This window comes from Oenanthe melanoleuca, chromosome 26 (genome assembly GCF_029582105.1).
Source record: "Oenanthe melanoleuca isolate GR-GAL-2019-014 chromosome 26, OMel1.0, whole genome shotgun sequence".
Taxonomy (NCBI): Eukaryota; Metazoa; Chordata; class Aves; order Passeriformes; family Muscicapidae; genus Oenanthe; species Oenanthe melanoleuca.
Genome location: NC_079359.1, coordinates 5,167,246 through 5,194,574, shown reverse-complemented (window position 1 = coordinate 5,194,574; position 27,329 = coordinate 5,167,246). Strand labels below are relative to the sequence as shown.

The 27,329-nt window shown below is 45.3% G+C and overlaps 1 protein-coding gene across 1 annotated transcript; it reads right to left on the bottom strand.

Moving 5' to 3' along the window:
• On the bottom strand, positions 1-27,106 carry LZTR1 (leucine zipper like post translational regulator 1). Its single transcript, XM_056511286.1, has 20 exons — positions 26,876-27,106; positions 26,741-26,803; positions 26,482-26,538; positions 25,791-25,870; positions 25,329-25,437; positions 23,628-23,711; positions 22,115-22,172; positions 21,446-21,585; positions 21,076-21,277; positions 14,373-14,483; positions 13,149-13,241; positions 12,152-12,247; positions 10,918-11,101; positions 8,940-9,109; positions 7,965-8,121; positions 6,554-6,680; positions 5,357-5,506; positions 4,293-4,398; positions 3,531-3,611; positions 1-787 (listed from the first exon to the last, which is right to left on the bottom strand). The coding sequence occupies exons 1-20, from the start codon at positions 27,049-27,051 to the stop codon at positions 671-673; spliced, it is 2,361 nt and encodes a 786-aa protein (XP_056367261.1). The 5' UTR covers positions 27,052-27,106; the 3' UTR covers positions 1-670.
• Between the last annotated feature and the right edge of the window lie 223 nt (positions 27,107-27,329).

The window sequence follows — 27,329 nt, the reverse complement described above, 5'->3', positions numbered from 1 at the left end:
TGCCAGGAAAAGATGTTAATTCTTTATTAATAAATAGATTTAGAAAGGCTTAGCAAGACAGGATTAATGGATTTGATGGTCAGAGAGGACTGCTGTAATCTTTCAGTCTGACCTGCTGCAGAGCATAGGTCTGGATTCCCACAGCTCACCAATCCAGGCAGTTGCACAGGGGCTTATCTGTTAATCCACACTATGGAGTCTCTGAAAAGTCACTACATTCTGGCCCAAGGGCCAGTCTCCCTGTGACCACCATGTGCTCTTGTTCCTAGTTTCATTCTGACTTCCCCTTACAGCCCTTGGGCTGGGTCAGCTGAAGCTCTTTAAATAGTATTCTTTAAATACTGTGTTTCAAAGGATTAGTGACTCTTACTCATGACTGCTTGATTTTACAGTATGAAAGTAATAATGGGCTTGATTATGAACTTAGTAACTCCCCAAACCACGTGGAATCAATTCAGGCCTGCAATGATTTCAAGTCTACATTTGGGTAACAAATGTAACGAAGTCCAAACACTGCACAAAGGTACAAACCCAGCAAATCCAAAGAGAGCACCTCAGTGGTCCTGCTCCTCCAGGGCTGCTGTAGTGGCAGACACTGAGCTACTCCATACAGCTCTAAAGTGCCAGTGTTTTTCAGGAACAAATGAGAAGGTGGATTACCCCAGGCATGTCATATGTCTGCACTCAGCTCTGCACACTGCTTGTCTGAGATGTGAGTAGCTAAGGAATCTATGATGTCAAGGAGGAGGAGCTGACTGAGTGAGCGGAGATTTGGCAACTTGGAGACCTTCAAGGAAAACAAAACAGAAAAAAACAGAAAGAAATTAAAACCCTCCCCAAATCACAGCTCATGTATTACCCTTTTACCCCTGGCACCTCACAGCAAGTCTGGCTGGGCACAGATGGTGTGAGATCCCAGCTGTGGGGCTGGGCTGCAGGGAACAGACCATGGGGCTCCAGCTGGGGCTCAGAACCAATTCAGACTGCTGGGAGTAGGGAGCAGCAGGAATCTGCCCCCAGAGCTGCCCCTCTGTTGGTACTGACAGCCCTACTGCTACAAGACATGACTGAGCACTCTCCTAAGAGCAGTGCTGGGCACCAGCACAGCCTGAGCTCTGAGATCTGTGGTTTTGCACTGAAAGTGTGACTCAGGGCCTGATCCCATTGCTCCTGTGCTCCTGAGGAAAAGCTCTTCTCAGTCTCCATGCTGGTTCTGCTGGCATTCTTCCTGCAGTCAAAGCAGGTCACTGGAGCACTTGCCAACAAAAACCTCCACACTCACATCAGATAGATGAAAATCTAAAACAAACTTTATGCTTTTGGACTGTTCAGAAGCTCAACTGTTGGCAAAAAGGAGCTCTACACATTCCTTCCTTCTCCTCAACCTCATGGAGAGGAGCCAGCAATCCTCTGTCTAGAGGCACTAACACACACCCAGCCTCCAGACAGACTGTGCCCAAGCACTCACCTACTTGCTTTACCTGAACATTATCACCTTGCTCTAGGGAGCTGCACTGGGATAAAGAATAAAGATGTCCTGAGCAACCTTTGAAGGCCAGGAAGGAAACAGCTGAGGATGCTTTCAGAAAGAGCTCAGGACATGCTTGTAGCAATATCCCCAGCCTAAGGATCTGCCAGGACTGAGAGGGAGAGACCCCCTTAGCACTGGTGGGATCCTGTCCCCACCCCAGGCATGCACTGAACAGATCAGGGTGTCACTACAAACAGGTCACAACAGCAGGTTTATTGGGGCTTTTGCACAACACTGACACAAGAGCCTGAAAGCACATTGCCCAAAGCAGTGAACCTCTGGGGAACAGCTCTTCAGTAAGGTTCCTGCTGTGGAGAAAACTCCTTAACAGTCCAAATCCAGAGCAGGGTTAAGTAACTGGAAGAGCAGGAGATGCCCCAGCCAGGGACCCAGCCTGCCTGAGTGCTGGGGACCCACCAGGTTTGTGCTGAGAACAAATCCCCCTCAGAGCCCGTGGCTGGCCCAGGAGCAGAGCAGAGTGTCCGTGCCCAGCCACGCTGAGTCACCCAGCCCAGGCCAAGAATCACACACTGAGGCCTCTCAGGCCAAGGGAAAACATTGCATAATTGAGATTTCTCCGTGCACATCTGCTTGACAGTCTTCCAGCCATGTTTTGATGAACACTGTTCTACCAGTCACCAGTTTAAATAAAAAACATTTCCCCACATCCTGGTGAGGAAGTGCAGCTGAGGAACACCCTCCAGCTCCCATCACTGCCTTCCAGTGTTGCAATATCCATTTCCCCTCTAAGTTCTGGGAGAATCACACCTCTTTGTCTTCCTGAGGCCTCCACTGGGAAGTGATTCTGTGATATTTCAGCCCTCAGCAGCTGCAAGGCACTGACTCCAACCCCAGGAATGTCCTGGACCCTGCACTGGGACCCTTCCCCATCCCTCCTGACCAGGACTGCTCCACAGGACTCATGGGGCCAGAAGAAAACAGACAGGATGAAGGCAGGGGCTGCAACCACACGCTGTGGAGCCTCCTCTGGGAGTCATTTCTGGATGCTGGCTCCACTCTCAATGCTTTTTATGCAATTTCAGCTATTTCTGAATGTAAAATGCATCATGCTCCAGCAACTTTGGCATTTAATGAAGAGCCTGAACACCATCCTGTCTCCTCTCCAGACACTAATGGGACATAGCAGTGCTGCTCTTCCCCAGGAGGATTGGGAGTTTAAATATACTAAGGAGAGCAAGCTACTTGAATATTAACTAGGGAATTATTATCAGTATGTGTGTAGCATTCAGAAATCCCAATTCCTATGATTTATCTACCTATTTCAGCAATGCTGATGAGCTGAGCAATGAACTGATGACATGCTGGGGAACTCTCATGGAGGGATCACATCTCATAGGAACAATTAAATGACAAAATCCTTATTCTTTCAAGTGAGGACAGGAGTATCAGCACATCAGGCTCTTGACCTTTCCTGCCACGAACACATAATTCCATCAAAACAGAACCACAGAATTTTTAAGGTTGGAAAGGATGTTTATGACTGTAGAGTCCAACTGTTGAACATGGATATCACAGAGTGCCCAGCCAGGACATGGTAATTTGTTTTAGAGCACATGACAATAAAACATGTATGACAGAGAATACTTCAAGGGAAGTATGAGGAGCACTCTGATAACTGCTAATGAGGGAGAGATTTGTGCCCTCAATACACAACAAACTTACCCTGCTAAACACACACCAACCCAACAAGGGCATGGCACAAAATCAACAGTTGGAACAACTGGAAATGGAAGCAATTTTAGGTAACTTCTGCTTGGAAGGGCTTCACATTTCTAGACTAGCTTGTTGTAGTCTCTAATTTACTTTGGTGTGAGAAGTGTGCCCAGCAGTCCTGTCAGCGAGTGTCAGTAACATGCAGCCAGCTCCCAGCTGTCTCACATGAGGATGAATCAAACTGATTTCTATATGAATGTGTCTTTAGCCAAGGCAGTGACAGAGGACAGCAGCTCTCAAAAGCCACAGAAAAGATGCAACCAACCTTGGTGAACTGGTGAACGATGATGTACAGGCAGTGCCTCTTCATGTCCAGGGCCTGTGTCTTGTCAGCTGCTTCTAAAATCTAGAGCAGGAGCAAAAATGTGACTTCCATTCTGCACAGCTCAGATACACAAACAGCCCTGACCCAGAGCAGGTAACTCCTCTTAGCTAGGGAACCAATCCATTTTGCATTACAAACTGAACTATTAAAAAATAAGCCTGGGATTTAAAACGTATGAAGTCCTCAAGAGCTAATCATCAGGAATTGCTTCTGCTTGTACTGCAGAGGTTCAGGCTGCCTGCCTGGGAGCTGGCATTGGCTTTCTTACCACACAGTATCATTTATTAGCTCAAATTCCACTGCCAGATCCTGTCAGCATCACTGATGAAACAAGACTAATGTCTGTCACCTGCAGACCACCATTTGCCCTGGAACAAATGTCTGTGAAAAAGGGTTTATAGTTGAGTGCTGAGCATGTGGTCATCTTAGAAAGACCTTTAGAAACAGTTCTGTAATGGGGGATGAGAGCTTGGGAGGAGCCAGGTGAGCAGTACCTGCTGAGCCCTGCAGCACAGGAACAGAAGTGGCACAGTACCAGGTAAGGAACTCTGCTGCTGAAGGCTGGGCTCCCACACATCACAGAGGGCCACTGCCACCAGAAGGGTCAGGGCAGTCTCAGTGACCTGGCACTGGGGGTACCCACTTGACCAGACCCCTTGGCTTTCCTCTAAGTGACTAACTGAAGTGCCTGGGGACAGTTACCTGGAGAACATTCTCCACTGTGACATTCATTTCCAGGTTCTGCTTACAGTAGGCCTGGAGTCTGTTATTGGAGAAGCCATAGTAGTAAGGTGCTGCAAAGAGATATCTGTTCATCCATTGAGGAATAAAGCAGAAAGCAAAGGTGAGAGCAATTTGCTGACAGCAAACAAATCCCTGTGAGGAGTGGAAATGCAGAGCCTGCTGGGACCCCCCCATCTTGGCTTGCAAAGCAGGATGTAACCAAAAGTATCTATTCTATCATCATCTTTTGAAACCAGGTGGAGCAGTGTTATTTATCTCTTCCATGGCCTATCTCTCATAACTCTGGGGGGAATATCCTCTTTTAAAGGGCCAGCTGCTAAAACCAGGTGGGGGAATGCTCTTTATCTTCCCACAGCCCATCCTCCCTCCAGGAGATATCTCCTGTTCATGGCCAGTGAGTCCCAGGGCATGACTGATAAAATTCCATCATCCCACTGGGAGATGCTCCAGCCAGGGGAGGAGCCAAGCCTTTCCTACCCAGATAAAAACTGAGATTTGGGACACCAGAGCAGCCTTTGCCACTGGATTCCAGAAGAAAACCAGACCTTTCCACATCATCCCTGGAGCTTCAGAGGAAACTGCACCTTCTCCAGGAGCACTGCTTCAGCTGAACCACATCTGCCCCTGCAGGAGGATGCAGCCACCATTTAATGGGACTGTGCCAACACCCTGACTGATGGGGTGTCAGGCTGTATTCTGACTCTGTCAGTGTTTTGGGGTTGTTTTTTGTAATACTGTATTTCTATTTTAATTTTTCCTAGTAAAAAACTATTATTCCTATTTCCATATCTTTGCTTGAGGACTCCTTAATTGCAAAACTAATAATTTGGGGAGAGAGGTTTTACATTATCCATTTCAAGAAAGGCTCCTACCTTTCTTAACCAACACCTGTCTTTCAAACCAAGACATTGCCCCAACAGACCATCCTCCCAGTCTGTGCCAGGAAATCCAAAGCAAAAGGAAGGTAAGCTACTGGACATGCCCTCAGACAGATTCTCCAATTCCTTGGAATCTAAGGATACAGGGAGTCCTCAGGAGGCATGTTCACTTCTCCATAATAGATGTATCTAAGCATGGACTCGAATGCTTGCTTGCTGGGAACCATTTCACCTATGGAAATGTTCACTTGTCCATCTTCTGGCATGAAGGAACGGAACATGGCTTCAAAGTAACTGCAAAGGGAAATAAAACTGATACAACACATTCTGCAGACAGATGGTTTAACCCAGTATTGTTCAAAGGCTGCTATTCAGAACTGCAGCTTCCAAAGCAACAAATTCAGGTGACAACCTGGGCAAAAACACTGCTGCTTTATTTTTTCATGTATGTCAGCCAGTGAAAACTCCAAATATAATCCCCCTAATTACCATCAGAACTACCTGAAATTTGTCTGTTTCTTGAAAATTAGGACACATGGTGCTTTGATTTTTTCTCTAATTTGCATAAGACCCAGAAGAGAGCTTAAAGCATTATGAATTTCCTTAGTATCTACAGGCTGCCAATCATCAGGGCTGCTTTAAGATCTGTGAAATGCTTCTGGTAAAATACCACAGAAACTAATACTGACTATTACTGGGTCTGGAAAAAATTGTGATGGTACTTGAAAATTTTATGTGAACACTTAATGTTTGGTGGAACATAAGGTGCAGGTCCACAGAACACATAAGTGCAGGACAAATCCACTTCACCTATGCCCTGAGGAGGGTGAACAGTCCCACCACCAGCAGGGTGGGCTCCTTTCTCTGCACAAAGCATGGGAACACTCTGTCATGCACCATTTGTTGTTATGCTTATTCAAAGCCAGTCTCAAATATCAGAAAGTGAGAAAGAAATTCAAGTTCCACATGATACAATACAAATTGCTCACTGTCAGAAGGCTCCTTCTGACCTCAGTGGACATCTGTTGCTTTCCACTTCACTGAAACCACCTTATGTTTTCCACCCTTTTTCCCTTCCTGTGATTTTACAGATGCTTTGTCTTGCAGTGCAGCTTTTCACACACCCTCTGCAGAATCTCTGCAGTTCTAATTTCTTCCTATCTTTCCCTGTTGGGTATCAAATGGAAAAAAAAATTAATCACTACTGCTTAAAGGCTTATTACAGTCATTGAGCAAAGCTGCATCTTAACACTTCATGGAGATTTAAGTTCCTCCCTGTCTTCTAAAGCAAGCACTGTCCTTGACACACACTCCTGGTACAGGGTTAGGAACAGGGCTCACCTGGAGCGAGCTGCCAGGATGGCTTTGTGGGCTGGCCGTGGGTGCCCATCTAGGAGCAGGATGATATCACAGAATTCAGTCCCAGCTCCTTCCAGGTAAGCCTTCATGTCCTGAATTAAAGATGTGCCTGAAATCAAACAGAATGAAGTAAGGACATGATAGTTCCAGGTGACCAGGTACTATCAAACTAATACATGGCCAAGCCTGAGCTCCAGCCTCTCTTTGCTTTGGGACTCTGTGTGAATTTGAGGCAAGTCCTTCCTCAGAATCTCAGAGCAAAATGAGCTTCATCCTTCCCCACTACAGCTCATTCCCTACTGCCCCTCACAGAACCAAACCTGTCAGCTCTGCTTTCTGCCACTGACAGCAAACTCCAGCTGTGGCCACACTGACAGGTGCTCTCTACAGATATGAAAGCTGATTTTCCCCTCCCTTTGTACCATTTCCAACTACAGGGAATATAAAATTTTGTGTCTTAATGAAAAATCTTTCCCAAATCAGCAACAAAGGACTCTTTTATACAATATTTTAATCAACCTTTGTAAATACACAACTGAGAAACAGAGCACATCCAAGTCTGCTCCAAACTCACTCAGATTTTCAAAGTTCATATTTTTGTTTTTAATGTTTGGGTCTCTCACACCATTCCAGCTCTGGATACAGAACTGGCTGTGCCACTTTCCCAGTCAGTGCACCTCTTCCTCCTGGGACAAATGCCAGCCAAAGCCTTTCTACTTGACCTTCCAGGACTAGCTTTTCTCTTTCTCTTCAGTTCCCAATTATTTTTGTGCAGCACTCCACACCAACACTGCCAATGCCTCTGAACTTTGTGGCCTTAGAAAATTTCATTATTACATTCCTTGTGTTGTGTGTCAGGATGTTAAAGTGTTGAGTAAGACTAGTCCCAAATCAGCCCTTGATGAATTTCCCAATAAAACTGTAAATCACACCTTTCTCTTCTGCTCCCTATCCCCTGTGCCTTTCACACATGCATACAGAGCAGTGCCTTATTCACAAAATCCTCCTTCCTCCTGCTCCTCCTTGGTGAAGACCTTCAAGCAGGCTGTTTCCCTGCTCAGCTCTGTTACCCTGCAGTCACTTGCAGTGACTGTCCACTGCCTTTTTTGGATCATTCTTTACACCCTTCTGCTCCTTCTCCAAGAGAAGGACGGTTTATTGCAAGAACACAACTGTATTTCCCATGTACTCTGATGGGACACTGTTCTGATTGAAACTCACTGGGAAAAGAACTATTGTGCTCTGTCTCAGTCTGGGAGAGAGCCTGAGCAGTTATCCCAGCTGGAACTGCTGGGCTGCAGAGGGCTGCTTCCCAGACATCTCCCCAGGCTAAACAAACCATTAGCAAAGGCAAACCAGCACAAGGAATTACTCCACAAGGCAGGAAGGTTACCAATGTCGAGTGGCTGGTCAGAGTGTGTTCGGACAGGAGGCTGCTGCTTTCTCCGGACAATCTCCACAATGAGGGATGAAGAAAGATGCTCAAACTCCTTCATCATTATGACTTGATTAAAATGGGATTCCTTCACCACAAAGTTCAGGCAATGTTCCTTAAAAATACACCAAAATTAATTAAGAAATTTATGGTTTATTGCTTGAAGTCATCTTACAGCATCCTGTAAATGTTACATGTTACATATTACATGTTACATGTTACATACACCATCTGCCATCCTTTTCTTTGATCCTCCACATGAATCCTGCAGCTGCAACTATCCAACAGTGATATCCTTATCCTTCCTAAATGACCATTTAGGCTCCCACTTGAACAGGAAATTCAGGATAATTCTAAGCATCTAGAAAAATTTGACTAGAAATATTACAAGGAAACTGCCCAAGGAAACTGATCTGCTCCAAAGCTGGGATCAGCACAGCCAGCACCTCTTGGGCTGCAGACAGGGGTCTACTCTACCCTGGTTACCACAAACACCCAAAAGCCTCTCACCCACCACTTAGAAAGAATCATTGGCACATTTTGTTTTTCAGTATGAAGGCCTGAGAACAGAGTTTAGTTTTTCCACCTAGAAAATGAAAGAACCTATCTGCAGCATCAGTATATATAATACAACAAGACCAGGAAATACACTGGTTCCATCTTGCTGCAGCAAGACTGAACTGATGAAGAGGCAAAGTCACTCTGCCCTTGACATTCTACAAAGCAGATATGCAAAAATATTGAGCATGTATTGAAAAAAGCCTACATAATATCACAAGCCACTGCAGGACAACCCATGCTAAATATACTCAAGCAACTTAATTAAAGGAATGATGAATCTGCAAAAGTTGGCACCTTTGGCCAAATGTTAATTATATAAATTTTATTTTTAAAATTTTCTTATCAGTTATTTTGTATGCAGAATGTGATTACCTTTAGCTGATCCAGCTGAAGCTTGTTAGCATTCTCACACACAATGAGCACATTCTGCAGATCTACAGATGCTTCGATATACTGAAGGCAGAGCTGTTCCAGCCGAGAGAGCTTGAAGTTTAAGGCCAGTTTGTACACATCCATAATGAGTAACACATCCTGCACATGACCTGAAATTGCAAGAGGGAAAACTGCTGGAGAGTTCACAGAACACTGAGAGGAACCCTTCAAAAAGCATTTTTTATATCAACCAGAGCAATTGGAATAGTAGAACAGGCAATGGCTGGAGATTTTTATAGAGAAAAAAAAAATCCATTCCTGGTTAGATAAAATCTGAATCAATACTACAAGAGGAGGTTCACATTTGAAGCATGCAAAAGCCAACCCAAAGTACTTTTTAGACAAAGACTTTGTGACAATCTGCATCCCAATTTTTTTAAACCCTCCAAAGAATGTGAAGTCTCTAAAATCCCTGACAAGCCCTGGAGCTTGCAGCCCAATTTCTCACAGTGCCCAGCTGCCAACAGCCCTGCCCAGAGTCCTTGGGTTTTACACAGCATTAACAATCAGGTCCCTAATTCTGACAGACCCTTATGCAGGTACTCTGTGTTTTCACTCTGTGCTTGAGCTACACAGACCCACAGCTGGTCTACAAGGGCTGAAGTGAGAGAGGAGCAGAGGGGACCATTGTAGATCACTGCAATGGTGCTACTGGGACACCAACTCAAGGAATAATCCCCCATGGCCTTTGCTTTCCTCACAGAAGATCTCTGCCCATCTGCTCTAACTGTTTTTTAATAGAGAAAAACCCTTTTGCATGTCACGTGCCTTCCCTGTGTCTAATTGGAAAATCCCATTTGATGAGCATGCCCAATTCCATTAGCTCAGCCTCTTGATGGCTCCCCAGGGTGCTGCTCTCTGAACTGAGAGGAGCAACTAGGAATACAAATGAGCAGGGCAGGGCCCATGGAGGATCCAGCAGAAGGGGGAGCACCAGGGAGAACCTCTCATGGGCTGGGAAAGAGGGGCAGGCTGCCTGGGAAGCCTGTAACAATGGGAAGAGCTCAGGGGTCCAAGGCTTCCCTTGGCCTGAGCCTGTCCCAAGGTGAGGGTACAGAGGATCAATGAATGGCAAGGAACAGGATCTGGCAATGTCAGCAGAATCCAGAGAGCAGCTCCTCATCCCCAGCCAGTGGGATCATTCTCAGACAGGCCTCTTCTCAGGGAAAGCTTTGGCACAAATAGACACATAGCACTTTTTTCCTGAGAATTATCTTTGCAGAAAGGGACGAACTTGGAGTGAAGCTGAAACAAAGTTCAGTGCTAGGACAGCTGTACCTCACTGTACTTCACTGTGCCCCATGGCTGCAGCTGGAGCTGCTCACTGGATCCAGTCCTATCCAGACTCACTCCCATTGCCCCACAGCCAGGAGCTGGACTCCTTGGGAATCCAGGGAGCTGCAAGCTCTCTGGCTACTACTTCCCCACCCACAAGTGTTTTTAACTCTGAGAATTTCATTGAATGCATCAAATGGATTTTTCCTTTCCTGATGCATTCCTTCAGATTGGATTTTTACCAAGTGGAAAATACTGGCTTGCACACCATTCTGTGTGGGCTCAGTTTAAAACAGATCAAAATAATATCAAAAAAAGGAAATAAGCCAAGATAAGATACATGGTCCTTCCAAGCAGGATGCTGTGATGTTCAAAATATCATAATATTTTTGTTTGCTCGCACTTTTTTACACTTTTGGAATGATCAAGAACTTGTTCTTCTTGATATTTGAAAAGAATTGGGGGGAAAAAAAGCATGGTTAGTATGTTCTGCTAAAAATCTGCTTTTTGTTTCATCTCAGGTTAGTAATTAAGTGCTCAGAACAGGACTGATCACCTCAAATGCTGGATCCTGCTGTTTCCAAACAGGTCTGCCCCCCTCCCCTCCCCTCCCTGGTGCCAGTGTTACCTTGTCCTGCCCTACCTTTGCGGGGATACTTTATCTTGTCTGTGTACAGGAACTGCATGAGCACCTCAAAGGGCTGTGCCTCGGCCTCTCGGATGGGCACCTCCAGCAGCGGCTGCAGCCGGCACAGCTTGACATTCCCACCAATCCCATCCTTCTGGCACGAGCTGTGTCCCTCCTCTTCAATGTCTTGCTTTGATTTCTAATGAAACAGAAAAACCACCCAAACATGGCACAAGCCTGTGCCAGTTCACACAAGTTACACAAGTTACCACCAAACCAGAGGATCCTTCTCCACGCTCTTCAAGACCCAGGATCTCTTTAGCTTCAGTATCATCCTCAAGATAACAAGGAATTCCTGTGTCTTAGACTTACTGTTCCATATCCTGGGACACACATGGATCAGAACACAAGTAAGCTCCTGGATACAGGCCAGAAGCAGGACATCAGAGCAAGGGAGGAATGAACCACACTGAACTCACATTTCTGCCCACACCAGGGACAGCCTCACTCTGTGAAGGAGGGACAGATAGGAGTAGATTCCACAAAGCTTGCCTTGCAAAGGCAGAGCACAAACTGCTGCACAGAAGTATTTTAAAGCACTGTTACTTCAAGTTTCACTTCAACACCCTTTTCCCACAGCCTTTCCAGTGGCAAAACAATTAACTGGGAGGCAGTGGGGCATCCACGTCTTACTGCAGATTGTGTGCTACTACCTCCCAAAAGCCATTAAATGCTTTCTGCTGAAAAGCTGGAAGTAGTCAAAACTAATAGACAATGATCAGAGGCACCAGACTTCCACCTCTGGAAAAAGTAAAAAAATACAAGGGTTAAGGGAACAGAGGCAGCTGAAACCCTTGGCACTGCCTTTCTTCTCTCTAATCTGTCTGATCTTGTGGGCCATGACAAAGCTCTTACCTCCCCCACAGGGAAGGGTACACACACCTCTCTGGGGCATTCTACAAGATTAGACCTCAGACAGCTACGAGAGCTTCCAAGAACCATACTGTCAAATCCAGATAACTGGATTAACTCTGGCTCCTCCAGTTACCCTCCTGATACACATCCAGTAGCCTTTGTTAATACTAATGATCCTCTTTATTTCACTTGCTCAAGAGCACCTTAGCATCAGACACTGCTCCTACCCTTCAGCTGTCTCAGCAGATACTACTTTGCTCCTGACAACCTTACTCCTAAACCTGGGCAGAATGAGCCTTGCCTTGCTACAAGGCTGCTTTTCCAAACCACTCACCTGTTTCACCCTCTCCCTGGCATGCATGATTTTCTTTTTCAGCCACTTGCAGCGAGCGGTGACGATCGCAGTGTGCCCTCGGACTCGCTCCTCCTTCTGCCAAAGGCAAAGGTAGAAATCACATTCAGCTTTTATCCCCAAATCACATGGTCCTGGCAGATGGCAGAAGTCATAGAAACGTGGGCTGAACCCCAGGTTACAATACATTTCAAGTTAGAGTCCAAGGCAGCCTTACATTTGCTCTGCACATACAGATGAAATTCAACATCAAGGCTAATGGCAAAGACCATTTTGGAAAAGAGCCACTCACTGTGTCACATTCACTGAGTGGAAGTGGCTGTATCACATACAGAACTTTTTATTGTTGCATCTGATTTTCTGTTTAATTTTCCCTTTTCAAAATAACAGCCCTGTTTTTGCTACTGTTTACCATAATTTATTTCATCTACTGTTGAGGATCTGTTCTCTGAGCTTTGCAAAGCTTTTTCAAACTTTTTCTTTTTGCAAAAGGAATCGAAAGTTCAAATTTCTCATGTTTATATTCAGAAAATTTGTTCTCGGTTAATTTTTTTAACTGTTTTCATTACTAGAGAACCATTCCCCTGTACTGCTTTTATTCATTCTCTTTTATTTCAATAATTAAAAATGGCTCTTGAAATGATAATAGGTTTGCAAAACACTGATCTGCCTTCCTAGGAGGCCTGGGAGTACAGAGGTCCTTGGTAAATTTTAATGCTGCAACTTTATATAACATGCTTCAATAAATTCAGGTTAAGTCAGTGACCCACAGATCTTCTCAGTTTAAAAGTTTTTTTCTCCATTGAAACTTTAAATATTTATCTGGATTAGGGAAACTTAGTAAGCCAGGCAGACAGTTCACCAGTGATTCATTCCCAGGGTTTCTGGCACAACCACTGCACAATTTGCCTTTTCCCAGCAAACACAGCACACACACAGTAACACCCCCATTGGCATCTCTCCAATAAATTCTACTCACCTCTCCCAAAACAAACTCCAAGTCACTGAACTGTCTGTTTTCCCACAGCCTTCCATAGTCTTCATGGAGAGTGCATTTAGGGTAACAAGAAAACTGAAAAAATAAAACCCCACAGAAAACAGAATTAATTTCACTGGCTATATAAACTTCAAATCTCAAATCACACTGAAGCAGAGGAGCCTGAGGTCAGATCTCAGGGTCTGCAGCTTCCTCACACGGGGCAGTGGAGGGACAGCTTCAATCTCAGCTCAGTGTGAGCAGGGACAGGACCCAAGGAAGGCTGGAGTTCTGGCAGGGGAGGGTTAGGCTGGGTATCAGGGATAGGTTCTTCCTTCAGAGAGTGCTGAACATGCTCTCCAGGGAGTGGACATGAGGCTGCCAGAGCTCCAGGAGCACTTGGATAATGCTCTCAGGGTCTCAGGTGGGACTGTTGGGATGTCTGTGCAGGGTCAGGGGTTGGACTTGATAACCCTTGTGGGTTCCTTCCAGCTCAGGATATTCCTGATTCTATGATTCTAAAACTAAAAGTGCCAGGGTTACATCTGCTGTCACTGGATTTTTTTATTAACTCAGCCTCAGTGTGGCACATAAAGTAGAATGTCCCAAGCAAATCAAACACATGCAAGGGCTTCCCCCATGGTGAGGGCAAGGACAGAGCATAACACAGAAGAATTGTGTCTCTCATCACAACTTCCAGATGGGAGCATTTGGAGGCTGGGAGTCTCACCTGCTCTCAGGACTTGTCTGAGAGTGCCATGAAATAAAAATAAACTTGAGTGTATGTGGAATTTAATCTAGTGTGAGTATCCTGAATTTAAAATTTTCAGTTCCCATAGTTCTGTGGGATGGGGGTGGGAGAGCTGCACAGAGATAAAACCACAATATAAAACACTCTGCCCCAGAGCCCTGAACAGGACAGTACATGAAGAGGAACAGCCACATTTAATGAAATAACACAGCAAATCCTTCTCCTACACTTTCCAATGATTTGTCAAAGTTATCATGATCTCCACAGGACTCCAGAAGGACTAGAGGGCTTGACCTTACCAAAATGTCCATCCAAGTAACATTTCTCAAAAGATTTTAGAGACACACATGGACCTTTGAAAGCTGAAATACAGAGGCTGCCTGTAGGAAGGCCATGGATTAAAAGCAAACCAGACACTCCACAGACAGGACTCATGGGGAATTGGTATGGAAGTGAGTATGTTTATCAGCAATTACCTGGAACCTGTACATCTCTCCACTTCTGATGTTATTGTCCACTGTGCCACCAAAGATGTACATAGCATCTGAGATAACTGCTGCTGCATGGAACAGTCTCCCACTGGGTAACTGGGGAAAGAAAAGGACAAAAAAGGCAAGGTAATAAACAAAAGCCTATTCATCTGTCAAAAAACAAAAACAAAAACAAAAACAAAAAAAAAAAGGATTTGCTATTAACACACCAAGAGTGAAAAGGGAAAATCACAGAATAACTGAATTGGAAGGAACACAAGGAACACACAGGGATGGAGTCCAGCTCTTAAGTGACTGGCCTGTATGGGGATTGAAACCACAACCTTGGCATGGAGAGCACTGAGCTCTGACCAAAGGGATGCAGTTTGGAGTCACACACTCACACACATTCACACACACACACACTCACACACACACACACACATTCACACACACACACACTCTCACACACACACACACACACACACACACACATTCACACACACACACACACACACATTCACACACACACACACTCTCACACACACACACACACACACACACATTCACACACACACATTCACACACACACATTCACACACACACACACATTCACATTCACACACATACACACACACATTCACACACACACACACACACACACACACACACAGTCACACACACACACACACACACACACACACACACTCACACACACTCACACTTGCACCCTAAGACTGACATTTGCTGTATCTCAGCATTGTTTTCTAGCATGTCTACACCACACTACCCCATCACATTTAAGAATGTCCTTTCACTGCACTTTCTAATCAGTGGTACCTACACTGCTCTATATATCATGGCAGCTACAAAATATATCATTTAGAAAAGTAAATACAATGTCATCTTCCACATAAACCCCACATACACTTCTAGAAATAAGCAGATTCTGAAAATGTGATCACTGTGCAAACTCAGCTTATTCCAAACGCTGTCAGGCACTTGAAAGGTGAATGATCATCCAGCTCAGCAGGACTGAGCCCCAGGCCTGCCTCCCCCACAGCTTGAAGGGCTGAACCATCTGGCCAAGGCCCCAGGAATGTCCAGTGCCAAACAGGAGCCCAAGGCTGGACCTGTTGGCAGAGCTGGCACCAGAGCCACAGCTCCTGTCTCCATCTTGCCAGCTCCACAGAAAGTGAAGCCCCCCACCCTGCAGCTATTTATAGGGCTGAGGGATCACACCATCCCTGCAACACACCCCACCTTGGAGCTGCAGCATTGGGGATTTCTGAAGAGTCACTGCAAGCCAAAGCCACCATGACCCTCCTGCAGAGGACAGACCACAGCATTTTCACTCATTTCTTCTGAGGCTACTCGAAGGTGTGTGAACACATCAGCATATCTCACTGAGAGCTCACAGAAAGGCGTCAAGTGGTGCGAGAAACTTCTTTTTTTTCCCCTAGTTTGATCAGGCTTTTCATCTTCCAGGCAGTAAATCTCATTAAATCTTTGCCTACAAAATAAGAAGCCCTCTGGTATAAGAAATCTTTGCTTCTTGTACATATTTATAGACACCACTCAAGTAAAGTCAAACATGAAACAAGATTATGTTTATCTGGAGAGGCAGATTTTCCAGGAAACCATGCTGACTGGCAGTTCCCATTCCCACCAACTCACCCCTCTCACCACAGTATCACACAAGAGCCTCATTTAGCCTGTTACTCACCACACTTTCCATGACTTGTTCTTTTCCTCAAACTACAGCTTTTAAGGAGCTTTTTCTTAAGTCAGAAACTAGGACATGGGTATTTTTCTCAGATGTACAAACCACAGACTTGCTCACCTTAAAAGGCACATTTGCCTGTGCCAGTTTAACAAACCCTCTGGATTCCTCTGGATAAACCAGAAATACAGATGCCTTCTGTTTCCAGCATGTTTCATGGATACTTTATCAAGGAAACTTCAGAGTTGGTTCTAATAAATCCTATGAGGGATTATGGAGTAACACTGATCTGTTAGTATATTCCTGCTAGGGCCAGTTCCACACCTTTCCAAAAGAAGATGAGATTACTGCCAAATATCATCTATTTTCTACGGACTCTGCTTGTTCTTAGCAGTAATCTCATTAACTAAATAAGATGTACTAATTGAAATAATCAACCATATTATAATGGGTTAAAAAATACATCTGTCACCTTCATCAACTGGAGCTCCAACCTCATCCCAAAGTAAGAAGTTTGCTTGCCAAGACCCATTCCCACACAGCTAGGCAGGCTGGTGTTAGCTGTACAGTAACATCTTTCTCACAACTAACTGCAACCAAAACCAAACAAAAAGAACTGCTCTAGCAGAGCTCAAGTGCAGCCCACCTGCTTTAGACTTATTCAGGTCATTTTCCACGTATCTTTTTTTTTTTTAATAAATAATATTTTAGTTTTGCTTTTCATTAAAATAATTCTCAAAATTCTCCAGTATTTTGTTTTTAAAAGCTGCCATTGAATTTAACAACAACTTTTTTTTTCAATCAAAAAGCCTTACAGCTTTAACACAACTGGTGCCAGAAGGCAAACACGAACCACCTGAATATTTAACCAAGTAAGATGTACCAGTCACATCATATTCAACTCCAACAATCCCTATGGAATGCTGTAATGATGATTTTTCTTTTGTAATGGTTGGTATCAGCCAAGGAACCAGAGCTCTGCAGTTACTAATACTTAAGCAATCAAACAACTTTACTTTCTAAATAGACAGACCACACATTTAAAAGGAGAAATGTAAAACATGGAATGGCAGTCTGTAACAGAAAAGTTCTGTTTTTCAGTTCATCAAAACATTGTGCAGCTGAGAGTTTCAGAGTGTTTGTTTTACTGAATTCAGGCCAGCACAAACCCCCACGTGGAGATGACAATGCTGCAAGGGGTGACATTGTGGTGCCACCTGCAAGGGGAACAATGCTCAGCCTCCCAGGACCAAGGATTTGGCTACAGGAACTTTGTTCCAGTGCAAGGAAGGAGAGCTGGATTCTCAAGAAAATATAAGATAAAAAGGTTAATAGAGCTCAGGAGCACAAACAGCTGTTGAGACACTCTGGTCCTCATGTTCCTCATCTAATACCAGACACTCAGAACCTGCCCTACCTTGAATTTTTCACTGGGAGACCTCCCAAGCTGCCAAATTCAGCTGCTGAATACACTCACCCCAGGCAGAGTTTATAAGAAACAGCTACAAAATACCATCTACTTTGCTAGCCAGGATGGTCAGAAAGGATGAGAGGAAATGGCTCAAATTGCAGCAGGGGAGGTTTAGGTTGGCTAATAGGAAACATTTTCTCCTGAAAGAGGCTGTAAGCATTGGCACAGGCTGCTTAGGGCAGTGACAGTCACCATCCCTGGAAGTGTTCCAAAGTTGCCTGGCACTTGGGGTATGGATTAGTGGTGGATGTGATGGTGCTGGTGGATGTCTGGACTTGATGATTGTGAAGGTCTTTTCCAACCCCACTGGTTCTGTAATTCTATGATTCTAATTTCATCTGCTGGCACAACTACAGATGGTCCTGTGTGAATCCAAAGGGATTTGTCTTCCTCATTCCTGGTACATAGAGGAATACTAAAAGTCATAGACAACAAAGCACTGCCAATCTGAATGTATTTGTCAGCTCTAGATCCTGTACTTACCTCTCCATCAATGTGATCTCCTTACTTCTTTAACAGTGTCTGACAGAAGAAATCCTGGATTCAATTCTGACACCTCCAATGATGGGTGCTGGCACCCCTCTCTGAGCTACATTACCCTGTTTCATCTGTTGGAGTGGTTTCTCTATTTAAGGTTAATGAGATTTGCATCTGAGGGTCTTTACAAGCTGGAATCTTTGCTTTCAAAAGCAGATCTCATCAGTCACCTTTGCTTCCCTTTCACCACACTCTTCCACACTTCTGGCATGATTCAAGCCATCATTTTCAAAATAAAAGTATTTCACAAGTCTTTTTTCCTCTCATTTCTTGTGCTCAGACTCACACTGTAGCCTGTCCAGACAGCACAACTGGAGTTTGTCTTGTGCTGCTCATCAGGGCTCTAATTTGACTCCCAAAGCTGTGCATTAAAGTTGCCTCTCCCTGTGCCAGAGAACCCAGCAATCATTCAAATAGGTGAGATTACAGCCCTGAGCATCACCTCTGGGCCTGACCACATATATTTTAAAATAAACTCAGTAATACCTGTGCAAACCCCTTCATAAACTCATTGATTTAAATTTTGATCTCACCAGGAATACATTCAGCTTTGCTTGAAGTTCTTAATAAATTAAGTTGAAGCAATGTAAAGTAAAATTAAACAGTGAAAGAAGTAAAATGAATCATTTCCACTCAGGGGTCAATAGTAGCCTGCTCTATGCAATTTAGAACTTGCACATGCAGAGCCAATACTTAAATGGTTCTTGGATTACAGCTTAAGTTAAATAGCTCATGATAAATTGCAAGGGGAAAAAGGGAGCAGAGAAGAAAAGGCATATATGAAGGTGGAATTTTCTCTCTCTCTCCCCTATATTAAGTTTAATATCCATTTTTGAAGTCTTTTTCACTTTCAAGTGAAGATCATTCTTTATTCACCTCTGAGTCTGCTGCAGGTCCTTGTTTAACTGTTGCTATGCTGAAATCTAGACCAAATACATACCAAGATTTTTTTAAACCTCATTCTCTCAAGGGCACAGTGGGAGCTTTCTCAGGGGCAGATACTCTCTCAGCTATTGCTGAGTAGGACACCTGGTTACAAGGTTTAAAACACAAGTGTGTAAATGGCTCTTCACAAATCACAGAATCTGAGACTGGTTCATGTTGGGAGGGAGCCCAAAGCTCATCTTGTTCTATCCTGTGCCATGGACAGAGACATTCCATTAGCCCAGGTTGCTCCAAGCCCAACCTGGCCTTGGACACTTCCAGAGATGAGGATGAGAAGCTGAGGGGTTTGCTCACTGCAAGTAGGCAAAATGCAGATCACAAGCTACGATGGTGAAGAGGGAATATCCATCACCTACTCCCAAGCCTGAGACAGCCTTCCCACATTTTGTCATGATGAAAAAACAGGGCAGATGGATCACCCCAAGTGACAACCTGTGTTTTATGTCAAAGCTGACTGACACATTGGAAGAGGATGAAGTAAAGCCCTTTCTCAGCTCTCAGGTCAGCAGCACACTAAGAGCCATGGCCTTGCCCAGCTTTTCTGTCCAGCCAGAACTGGGTCAGGGACAAAAATTCAACCTCCTTGTAGTGAGATTCACTCTCCTGGCTGTGAGGAATGCATTAACTATGCTACTATTGCAGGCTGTGACTACTTGTGCTGTTGCACATGACATGTTTCGGTGGTTTTGGTGACAGAAATTTCAACATTATGGGCAATACTAGGACATTGCTAAAATCAAATCCTTTGCAGTTGTTTCAAGGTTCTCCTTTCTTACTCTCAGCTCCTCAGAAGCCTTCTTATATTTACAGAATAGATTTATAACTATGTAAACATTCATTTTCCTCACAGTCAGCTATGAATGAGCAGATATTATGGAAGGTAATTGTTGTACTGAACTCATAGGCCAGTAATGATGTGCTCAGATTTCTTTCACAACCCAGGAACCTCAATGAGCCTCTCTATTCTTCAGTATCATTAAATGCTCAAAGCCAAAATGAAATAAGAAGACATAAAGCCATCAACAAACAACCTGGTGAACCAATATAAACTAAGAGGTAAAAAAGTATGTGTTTTTCTCTGAAACTGGAAGAAACCTAGAAGCTACTACAGGTCCAAATGAGCTGTCACTACTGGGAGATTGGGAGCTGTTGATACCTGAGAAGTTTCTACACTTACACCAGGCAACAGCATCAAAATCAAACAGATGGACAGAGCTTTGGATGGTCTTTAGGTTCAAGGAGGTTTAAGGATTTAAAATGTTTTCCCATGCTGGGTGCAGACAATCTCTGCTTTCAGACAAAATTGGAACAGACACATGTTAAGAGTAAACTTCAAGACATGCAGCTCTACAAATGAAAAGAAGCAGGCAAATGCTGAAGGATTTTACTGAGCCTTTCCATAAGCTGTTGTTCCTTTACTGGGCCTTTGCTTAGGCTGTCATTCCTTTCAGATTATGGAGTCATAATGGAGTCACTTTCAGGCAATGGAGTCATCCAGTTTATCATTGCAGGTACCCAAGAGTAACCAAAGTGCAGTATATAACCCAAAAAATGCCTATTAATTTTAAAATGGCCTGGTATGAACTTTGGGAACACAGCCAACCATGAGCCAGGCAACTGCACTGGTGTCCCAAGAAACTTATGGGGAAAAATCTTCCTGGTAGGTACTTCTACCACATAAAGGAGATGACTGGTACCAATCAGCAAGGATTTACCAAGGGCAAATTTTTCCTGACTAACCTGATCATTCCCTTCAAAACATTCCATGGGTTATAGGAGGGCACTGCATTCCCAGAAAGTCTATGCTTGATAGCAAATAGTCTGGAGCAGTTGAGATGCTGAAGGCTGATATTCCAAAGGACTTAGCTAGGCTGGAAAATGGGCCAGCAAGCACCTCAGGATTTGAGCAAATTAACCATCAGGAGTTGTTACTATTTAGCTAAAAGCCAATGCTCTTGTCAAAAAGACTCCATGGCAAAAATGAGTCAGAAAAGATGGAGCATAAAGGAAAAAGCACAAGCAGAAGGTTTTACCTCACTGTCTGGGCTGGGCTGGATGACCTCCCAGGTCTGGGAGTCCACGTCATAGCAGTGCAGCTCGTTGGGCAGCGTGTTGTCGGCAGCGCCGCCGAACACGTAGAGGTGCCGGTCGAAGGCCACCATGGTGTGCCCGTAGCGCCGCTGCGGGGGCGGCGGCGAGCCCCGCAGCAGGTGCTCCGTGGGGATCCGTGTCCAGCTGGCCACAAAACAGGAAACAGGCATTTCTCACAACTCTGTTACTGCTGCTAACGCTGCCCATCACCGGGACACGGCGCTCTCCCTCAATACCCTGAAGTGTTACACTTCACAACTCAGGCACTCAAGGATTGTGTGGATTTTGCACGACTTAACTGTCTACACTTACATCTTTTCCTTGAATTCAAACTGGAAGAGATTATTGGTAATCTTTGCTCCACTCTGGCCAGAGAAAACAAACATCTTGTCCTTGCAAACCGCCACAGGAAAATTACAGCAGGAAGGAGGAATTTCACCACTTTGTTCGATCTGAAAGGTAATTAAGTTCAAAATCAGAAATGTATTGTTACAGTGCCCACTCCACATGCTGAGGATGCTGCAGGGCCATGGGATACAGGTGCAGGCAGGGTGAGCACATGGCATGGGCCTGTAAAGCTGGTGACAGGTAATCGACTCCTGCTATGTTTTTAAATGCCCCAGTACTGTAAGGATCAGGACTTTGGTCAGCTGGCCAGCAAACTCCCAGTCTGTGTCAGTGGTCTGAGTGGGAATGCAGTGATCAGACTGGGAATGCAGTCCATTCTACAGGGGCAAAGCAAATCCCCCACAGGAAGTCCAAGTCCAGTTCACAGATTCATAAGCAAAAAAATCACCCCTTCATACACACTCAGTTTTCCAAATACCCAAACCAAACAAACTGGAACTGTTTCTCTTCATTGTGGGTCAAAAACACATTCTGGAGAAATAGAAGTGCAGCCTATCAAGGGAAATTTTAATAATTCTACATTAAAATAAAAAAAGAGAATTTTATGTCTTAGTTGATATTAAAGCTTCTTACCTCTTCCCAGCAGGTCAGCTCTCTGTCCTGCAGGCCTATTGTCCACATGTCATTTAATCTGTGCCATAACACAAAAAATGCTTGATTTGAAAGAGTTCATTTTTTGTAACAGTGTTGAAAGGACAGAACTCCTATTTCATCAACATTCCTTCTGTACAGGAAGAGCCTCCTACTTCCACTGACAGAAAAACAATTATTAGAATCCCTTTGTTCTATACCTAAATTTTATAGCCCCTCCATATCTTGCCTCAGCATCTTTCTAGTTACAAGTACACCACACTTAACAGCTACATACAGCAACTCAGTCTGGAGCTTAAGGACTTGAACTATTTAATCTTCAGGATTTTTACAAAATACCCGTTATTACCCTGCTCCTTCTGCTCATCCCTGTTAACTACTGAGACTGACCCTAACAATTATTTACATGGCTGAATCCTTCCTTAAATTCAGAAAGAAAGATGAAGCAGGTAACCTGACACATCTCTGACTGCTGTTCCCAGAACAAGTTACTCACAGTAACCACAGACATTTCCTTTTTTCAAATCTGCCTGGAGGCTCAAGTTCCATAAAAAGACATTTTTTTAAGGTGATTAGACATATTTAACATAAATTAGACAGCTCCTCTCGCCCACTCCTTCCTTACAGCTACCCAAGGCCCTGGGGGACTCCTTAAGATGACACTGAACAATCCCACAGAGTCATGCATCTTATCTTATACCAATTCCTCCTCCAGAAGTAACAAAGACATCCCATCTGTTTTCCTGATTATCAGCAGTTCTCCTGGAGACTTTGTGGGGTTGGACACTTTTCTGAAGATTCTCCTCAGAAGTGGAGGCAACCCACCTCCTCATTTGTGACAATCTCTGTATGCTCTTATGATGCAAAAACTGTATATCAACATAAATTATTCAAGTTCATCACAAACAGAAAAAAATGGCATGTCCAGAATTGACTGTTCCCTGACAGATCAACAGCAAATCCAAGGAGCTACTGTGAGACAGGCTCTCTCTAACATCTCAGCACCACTCCTCTCCAGTCTTTCCCCATATAAAATCCCATCTCCCTTTAACCTAAATATTAGATATTTCCAAAGATTTCTGAGAAAAAACTGACACGTTGATTTGCTCTTAGTTCTGTCAGATGATTTCATATCAAATCCAGGCTTTGCTCTCTAAGTCTTCAGCAACATCAGCTGGCCTGTGGCAGGGATCTTTCCAGAAATGTGCATTTACCAAATTCCAAAGATCATTCTGCAGCCTTACAACCAAGCACACTGTCAAATTACACATCCACAGCCACTCCAAGTAAGCAGATCTTTAGGCTTTAAGCACATACTTATCTGAACACAGAGCACTGAATTGCTATAGTGCAATGCTCAGCAACAGGCTGGGTTTGCAAAGCTCCAGTTGAGTGTTTAAATCTCTTGGAATATGGAAATGCCTGTACAAAGGTGGAAACTGAGGGGGTGGGATTTCACAAAAGCATTCAAGGAGAGGGTGACACTGCCCCATACCGTGCATTGCCATCATATCCAGCAAAGATCCACAGCTTGTCACTGTACACTGTCGCACCGTGAGCTGACCTGGCCACTGGCAACCTGCAAGCAAGAAAATGCAGACAAGTCTTTCCTCTGCAGCTGCAGAAGGATCTAAGAGCTAAAATGCACATGGAAGAAGAAGAAGAAGAAAGTTCCCTACACAAAACTGCTTCTGCCATGCACTCTCCAAACACACAGTGAGCCTCTGAAGGCATGTATTAGTTTTGCACTCTGCTGCCTTCAATGGAGAAAAACCACCCTAATGCAGACAGGGGAAAAAAATGAAAAAAATCCCAACTAATTCCTTGCCAGGACTCAAACACTCTTAGAGTATTATGTGTAGAGTAGTTAAATAATGGGAAAATTCTTAGCAACACTGGTAGAGCAAGGTGGCAATCAACTCTTGCTATGAACATCCCACAGACTAAGCAGTGAAACACAGAAACAAGACCAGGACAGAATTCAGGATACTCATTTGGGATCATTCAGGGTTGCTCCCAAGATGTAGTGTCCACAATGAAAGATCAAACCTACGATTTTTCTTCCATATTTTTTGTTGTTTTAAGTAAGCCAGCCAGGTTGAACAAACCTGTGATGCCACAAGGCATCTGTTGGCCTTGTCTGAGGTGATTGTGCTGCATGAACACTGTAACTCTGGGGAACAACAAGCAAAATATGAGTTTGTAACTGAGTAAGAATTACTCTCCAAAATGTCCCACGTCACCAGAATTAACCAGAAAGAGAAATTACTAATATGGTCTCTGTCCTCATCAGAGGTCAGCAACAGTAACACAAGAATGGATGGGACCTCCCTCACCCCTCTCCACAAATCACAATAACAAATGTTCCCTTCCCTCTCTCCACTGAAACCAACATTTCAGAAATTTCAGCTGTGTAAAGAACCGCTGGGTAAAGAGACCACATGACCCTTACTGGGGAGTGGTAAACACAGAAATGTTTGGGGAGGAAAGGGACTTTAAAGCACATCCAGTCCCACTCCCTGCCATGGCAGGGACACCTTCCACTGTCCCAGGCTGCTTCAAGTCCCGTCCAACCTGGCCTTGGACATCTCCAGGGATGGAGCAGCCACAGCTGCTTTGGGCAACCTGTGCCAGGGCCTCACCAACCTCACAGCCAAGAATTCCTTCCCAATACTCCATCTATCCCTGCTTTGCCAATATGAGGCCATTCCCCCTTATCCTGTCCAGGCCCTTGTAAAAGACACTAAGTAGTTGGATCATAATCACTGTCAGAAATGGCATTCTGAAATGTGCACAGAGTAAACTTTAGGAAGCAATGTGTTAGTAGTGATTCTCATTTTCCTTGGAACAATGAATCTCAGGAGCCCATGTTCATGAAGGATCAACAATTTCCAAACTATCCTTGAAATTGAAACAATTCAGGAAAAAAACCAACTCCCTTTGCTCCCATCCCTTCTGTCATGGACCTGAAACATGAACATTGGATTTTGGACAAATTTCTATTATAATGGACTCTGGAATGGAGCCCTTCCAAAAAAACTCCTGTAGAACCAGAAAACTTTAATTGAGAAAGCAGAGCAGCACTGATGCTGCAGCCCTAACATCAAAACTGTCATTAGGTCTGACTGTGCCATGTGAAATGATGCCAGGCTACCCTCACTCCCCCGCAGCAAGAGGCAATGACACCAGCTCTTACCTTCCCTCAGTCTTCCACTCTGTCCACTGCCCAGTTGCAAACTTATACTCAAAGAGGTCGTTTTTATTCTTCAGGTTAGAATTGGAATAGATATCTCCAGTATAACCACCTGGACAACAAGAATTCCATTAGACTCCCAGGCAATGGAGCACACACACTCCCAGGCACTGCATTAGGAGAAACTTTACATTGCATAAAGTGTTTGACTAATGGACTACTACAGAAGGAGACCTCCACTCCTTCTCCTAAAGAATCACTTTGGCTGTGAGCTTCAAGTGATCTTTACTTTAAATAAAACAGCGAAATATTCCCAAACTAAAGCTGAAATCACAGTGAGCCATGAAAAATACTGGATTTGCTGCTGAACAAGATCTTTGACACTTCCTAAAGATCTCTCATTCTTTTTTCAAAGCAGTACAGCAGCACATTTAGCACTCCCAGCACAGGCTGCTGCTGCCTTACCAAACACGAACATGCTGCTCCCATAGACCACAGCCGAGTGGTGGTACCGTGGTGCCGGCGGTGTCCCCGTGGTGAAAGCCCTGCACAGGTTACAACAGCAGCAGTCAAACACCCTGGTTGTGCTTTGGGCACTCAGAGCTACTGTGTAGACTCAGAAAAGAAACAACTGTTAAAAGTTATTCTTTTGTTCCTGAGTGTTTCACTTGTTTTGGATAGTTGATTGCACTAAGATTTTATGGACCAGCAATATAGTATAAATGGTTACAAACATGCTGCTGCTGAAATCTATTAGGCAGAGCTGGAAACTGAGATGCAGGTAAGAGAGACTGCCCAGTGCAGAGCAAAGGAGCCAAGAAAGGTGTGACCGCCCCCGGCACGTTCCCTGGCCCGAGGGGTGCAGCACACCCGGTCCCTCTGCCCTCCCACAGGCTGCAGGAACAGAGGTGACCCTGGTCCTCCCCCTCGCTGTGGCGCCCGGCCTCCCCTCGGGCAGGATCGATAACCCCGATGGCCCAGCACACAGCAGATGGGCAGGGAGCCGCTGTGGCAGCGCTGGGCGGAGGTGACACTTCCTCTCGGGCACTCGGATAATGCCACAAACTCTTAGACGCAGCCCGAGGTGCTGAGGGAAGCCGCGGAGTGCCCGGCCCTGCCAGCGCCCAGGGACGCGGCGAGGGGCCGCGCTGCTCACCTGCACCACGAGCAGTCCTTCACGTCGAAGCGCAGCAGATCGTTCAGCATCGTCTTCCTGAAGGGAGCCACGGGAGAGGCGGCTGAGCCGGGCCGGGGTTTGCACAGGGACGGCCACGAACCCTCAGCCCTGCTCCCCTCACACCCATCTCCCCTCACACCCCGTCCCCCTCACACCCACCACCCCTCACACCCCACTTCCCTCACACCCATATCCCCATGACACTGCCCCTGCTCCCCACGTCCCCGGCTCCCCTTACCCGTTGTCCCCGCCGAACACGTAGATCGCATCCCGATAAGCCACCACGGTGTGTTTGCTGCGCCTGCGGGCGGCACGGACAGGTCAGCGGCGCCGGGAGCCCCCCTCCCACCATCTCGTCCGCTCCCCAGCTCACCGGGCCCCCACGAACTCGTCGCAGGGTGGGAGGCGGCGCCAGCGGTGCACGGTCTCGAAGGGCCCGAAGTTGAGGGTTAGATACTCGACGCTGTCCGAGCAGCTGTGATCGAAGTCCACGCTCGGAGCCACCTTCGAGCGCCCCGCGCCGCCCGCCGGGGCCGCGGTCGCCGCCATGGCCCAAGCCTGCCTGCCTGGACTACAACTCCCGGCGCGCCCCGCGCGCCTGCCTTCCGGCGCACCTGCGGCCGCGCCGTCAGACCACAACTCCCGGCGTGCATCGCGCCCGGGGAGCCAGCCTGGCCGCTGCCAAGCCCTGGACTACAGGCCCCAGCATGCACCGCCAGAGGAAAAGCAGTGGCACTGACCCATCCGCCTTTTGGGACTTACAATGACAGACACCGTTAGATGTTTCAGTACAGGGTCAGCAATGTCAGCACCATTTTTCATGGTCT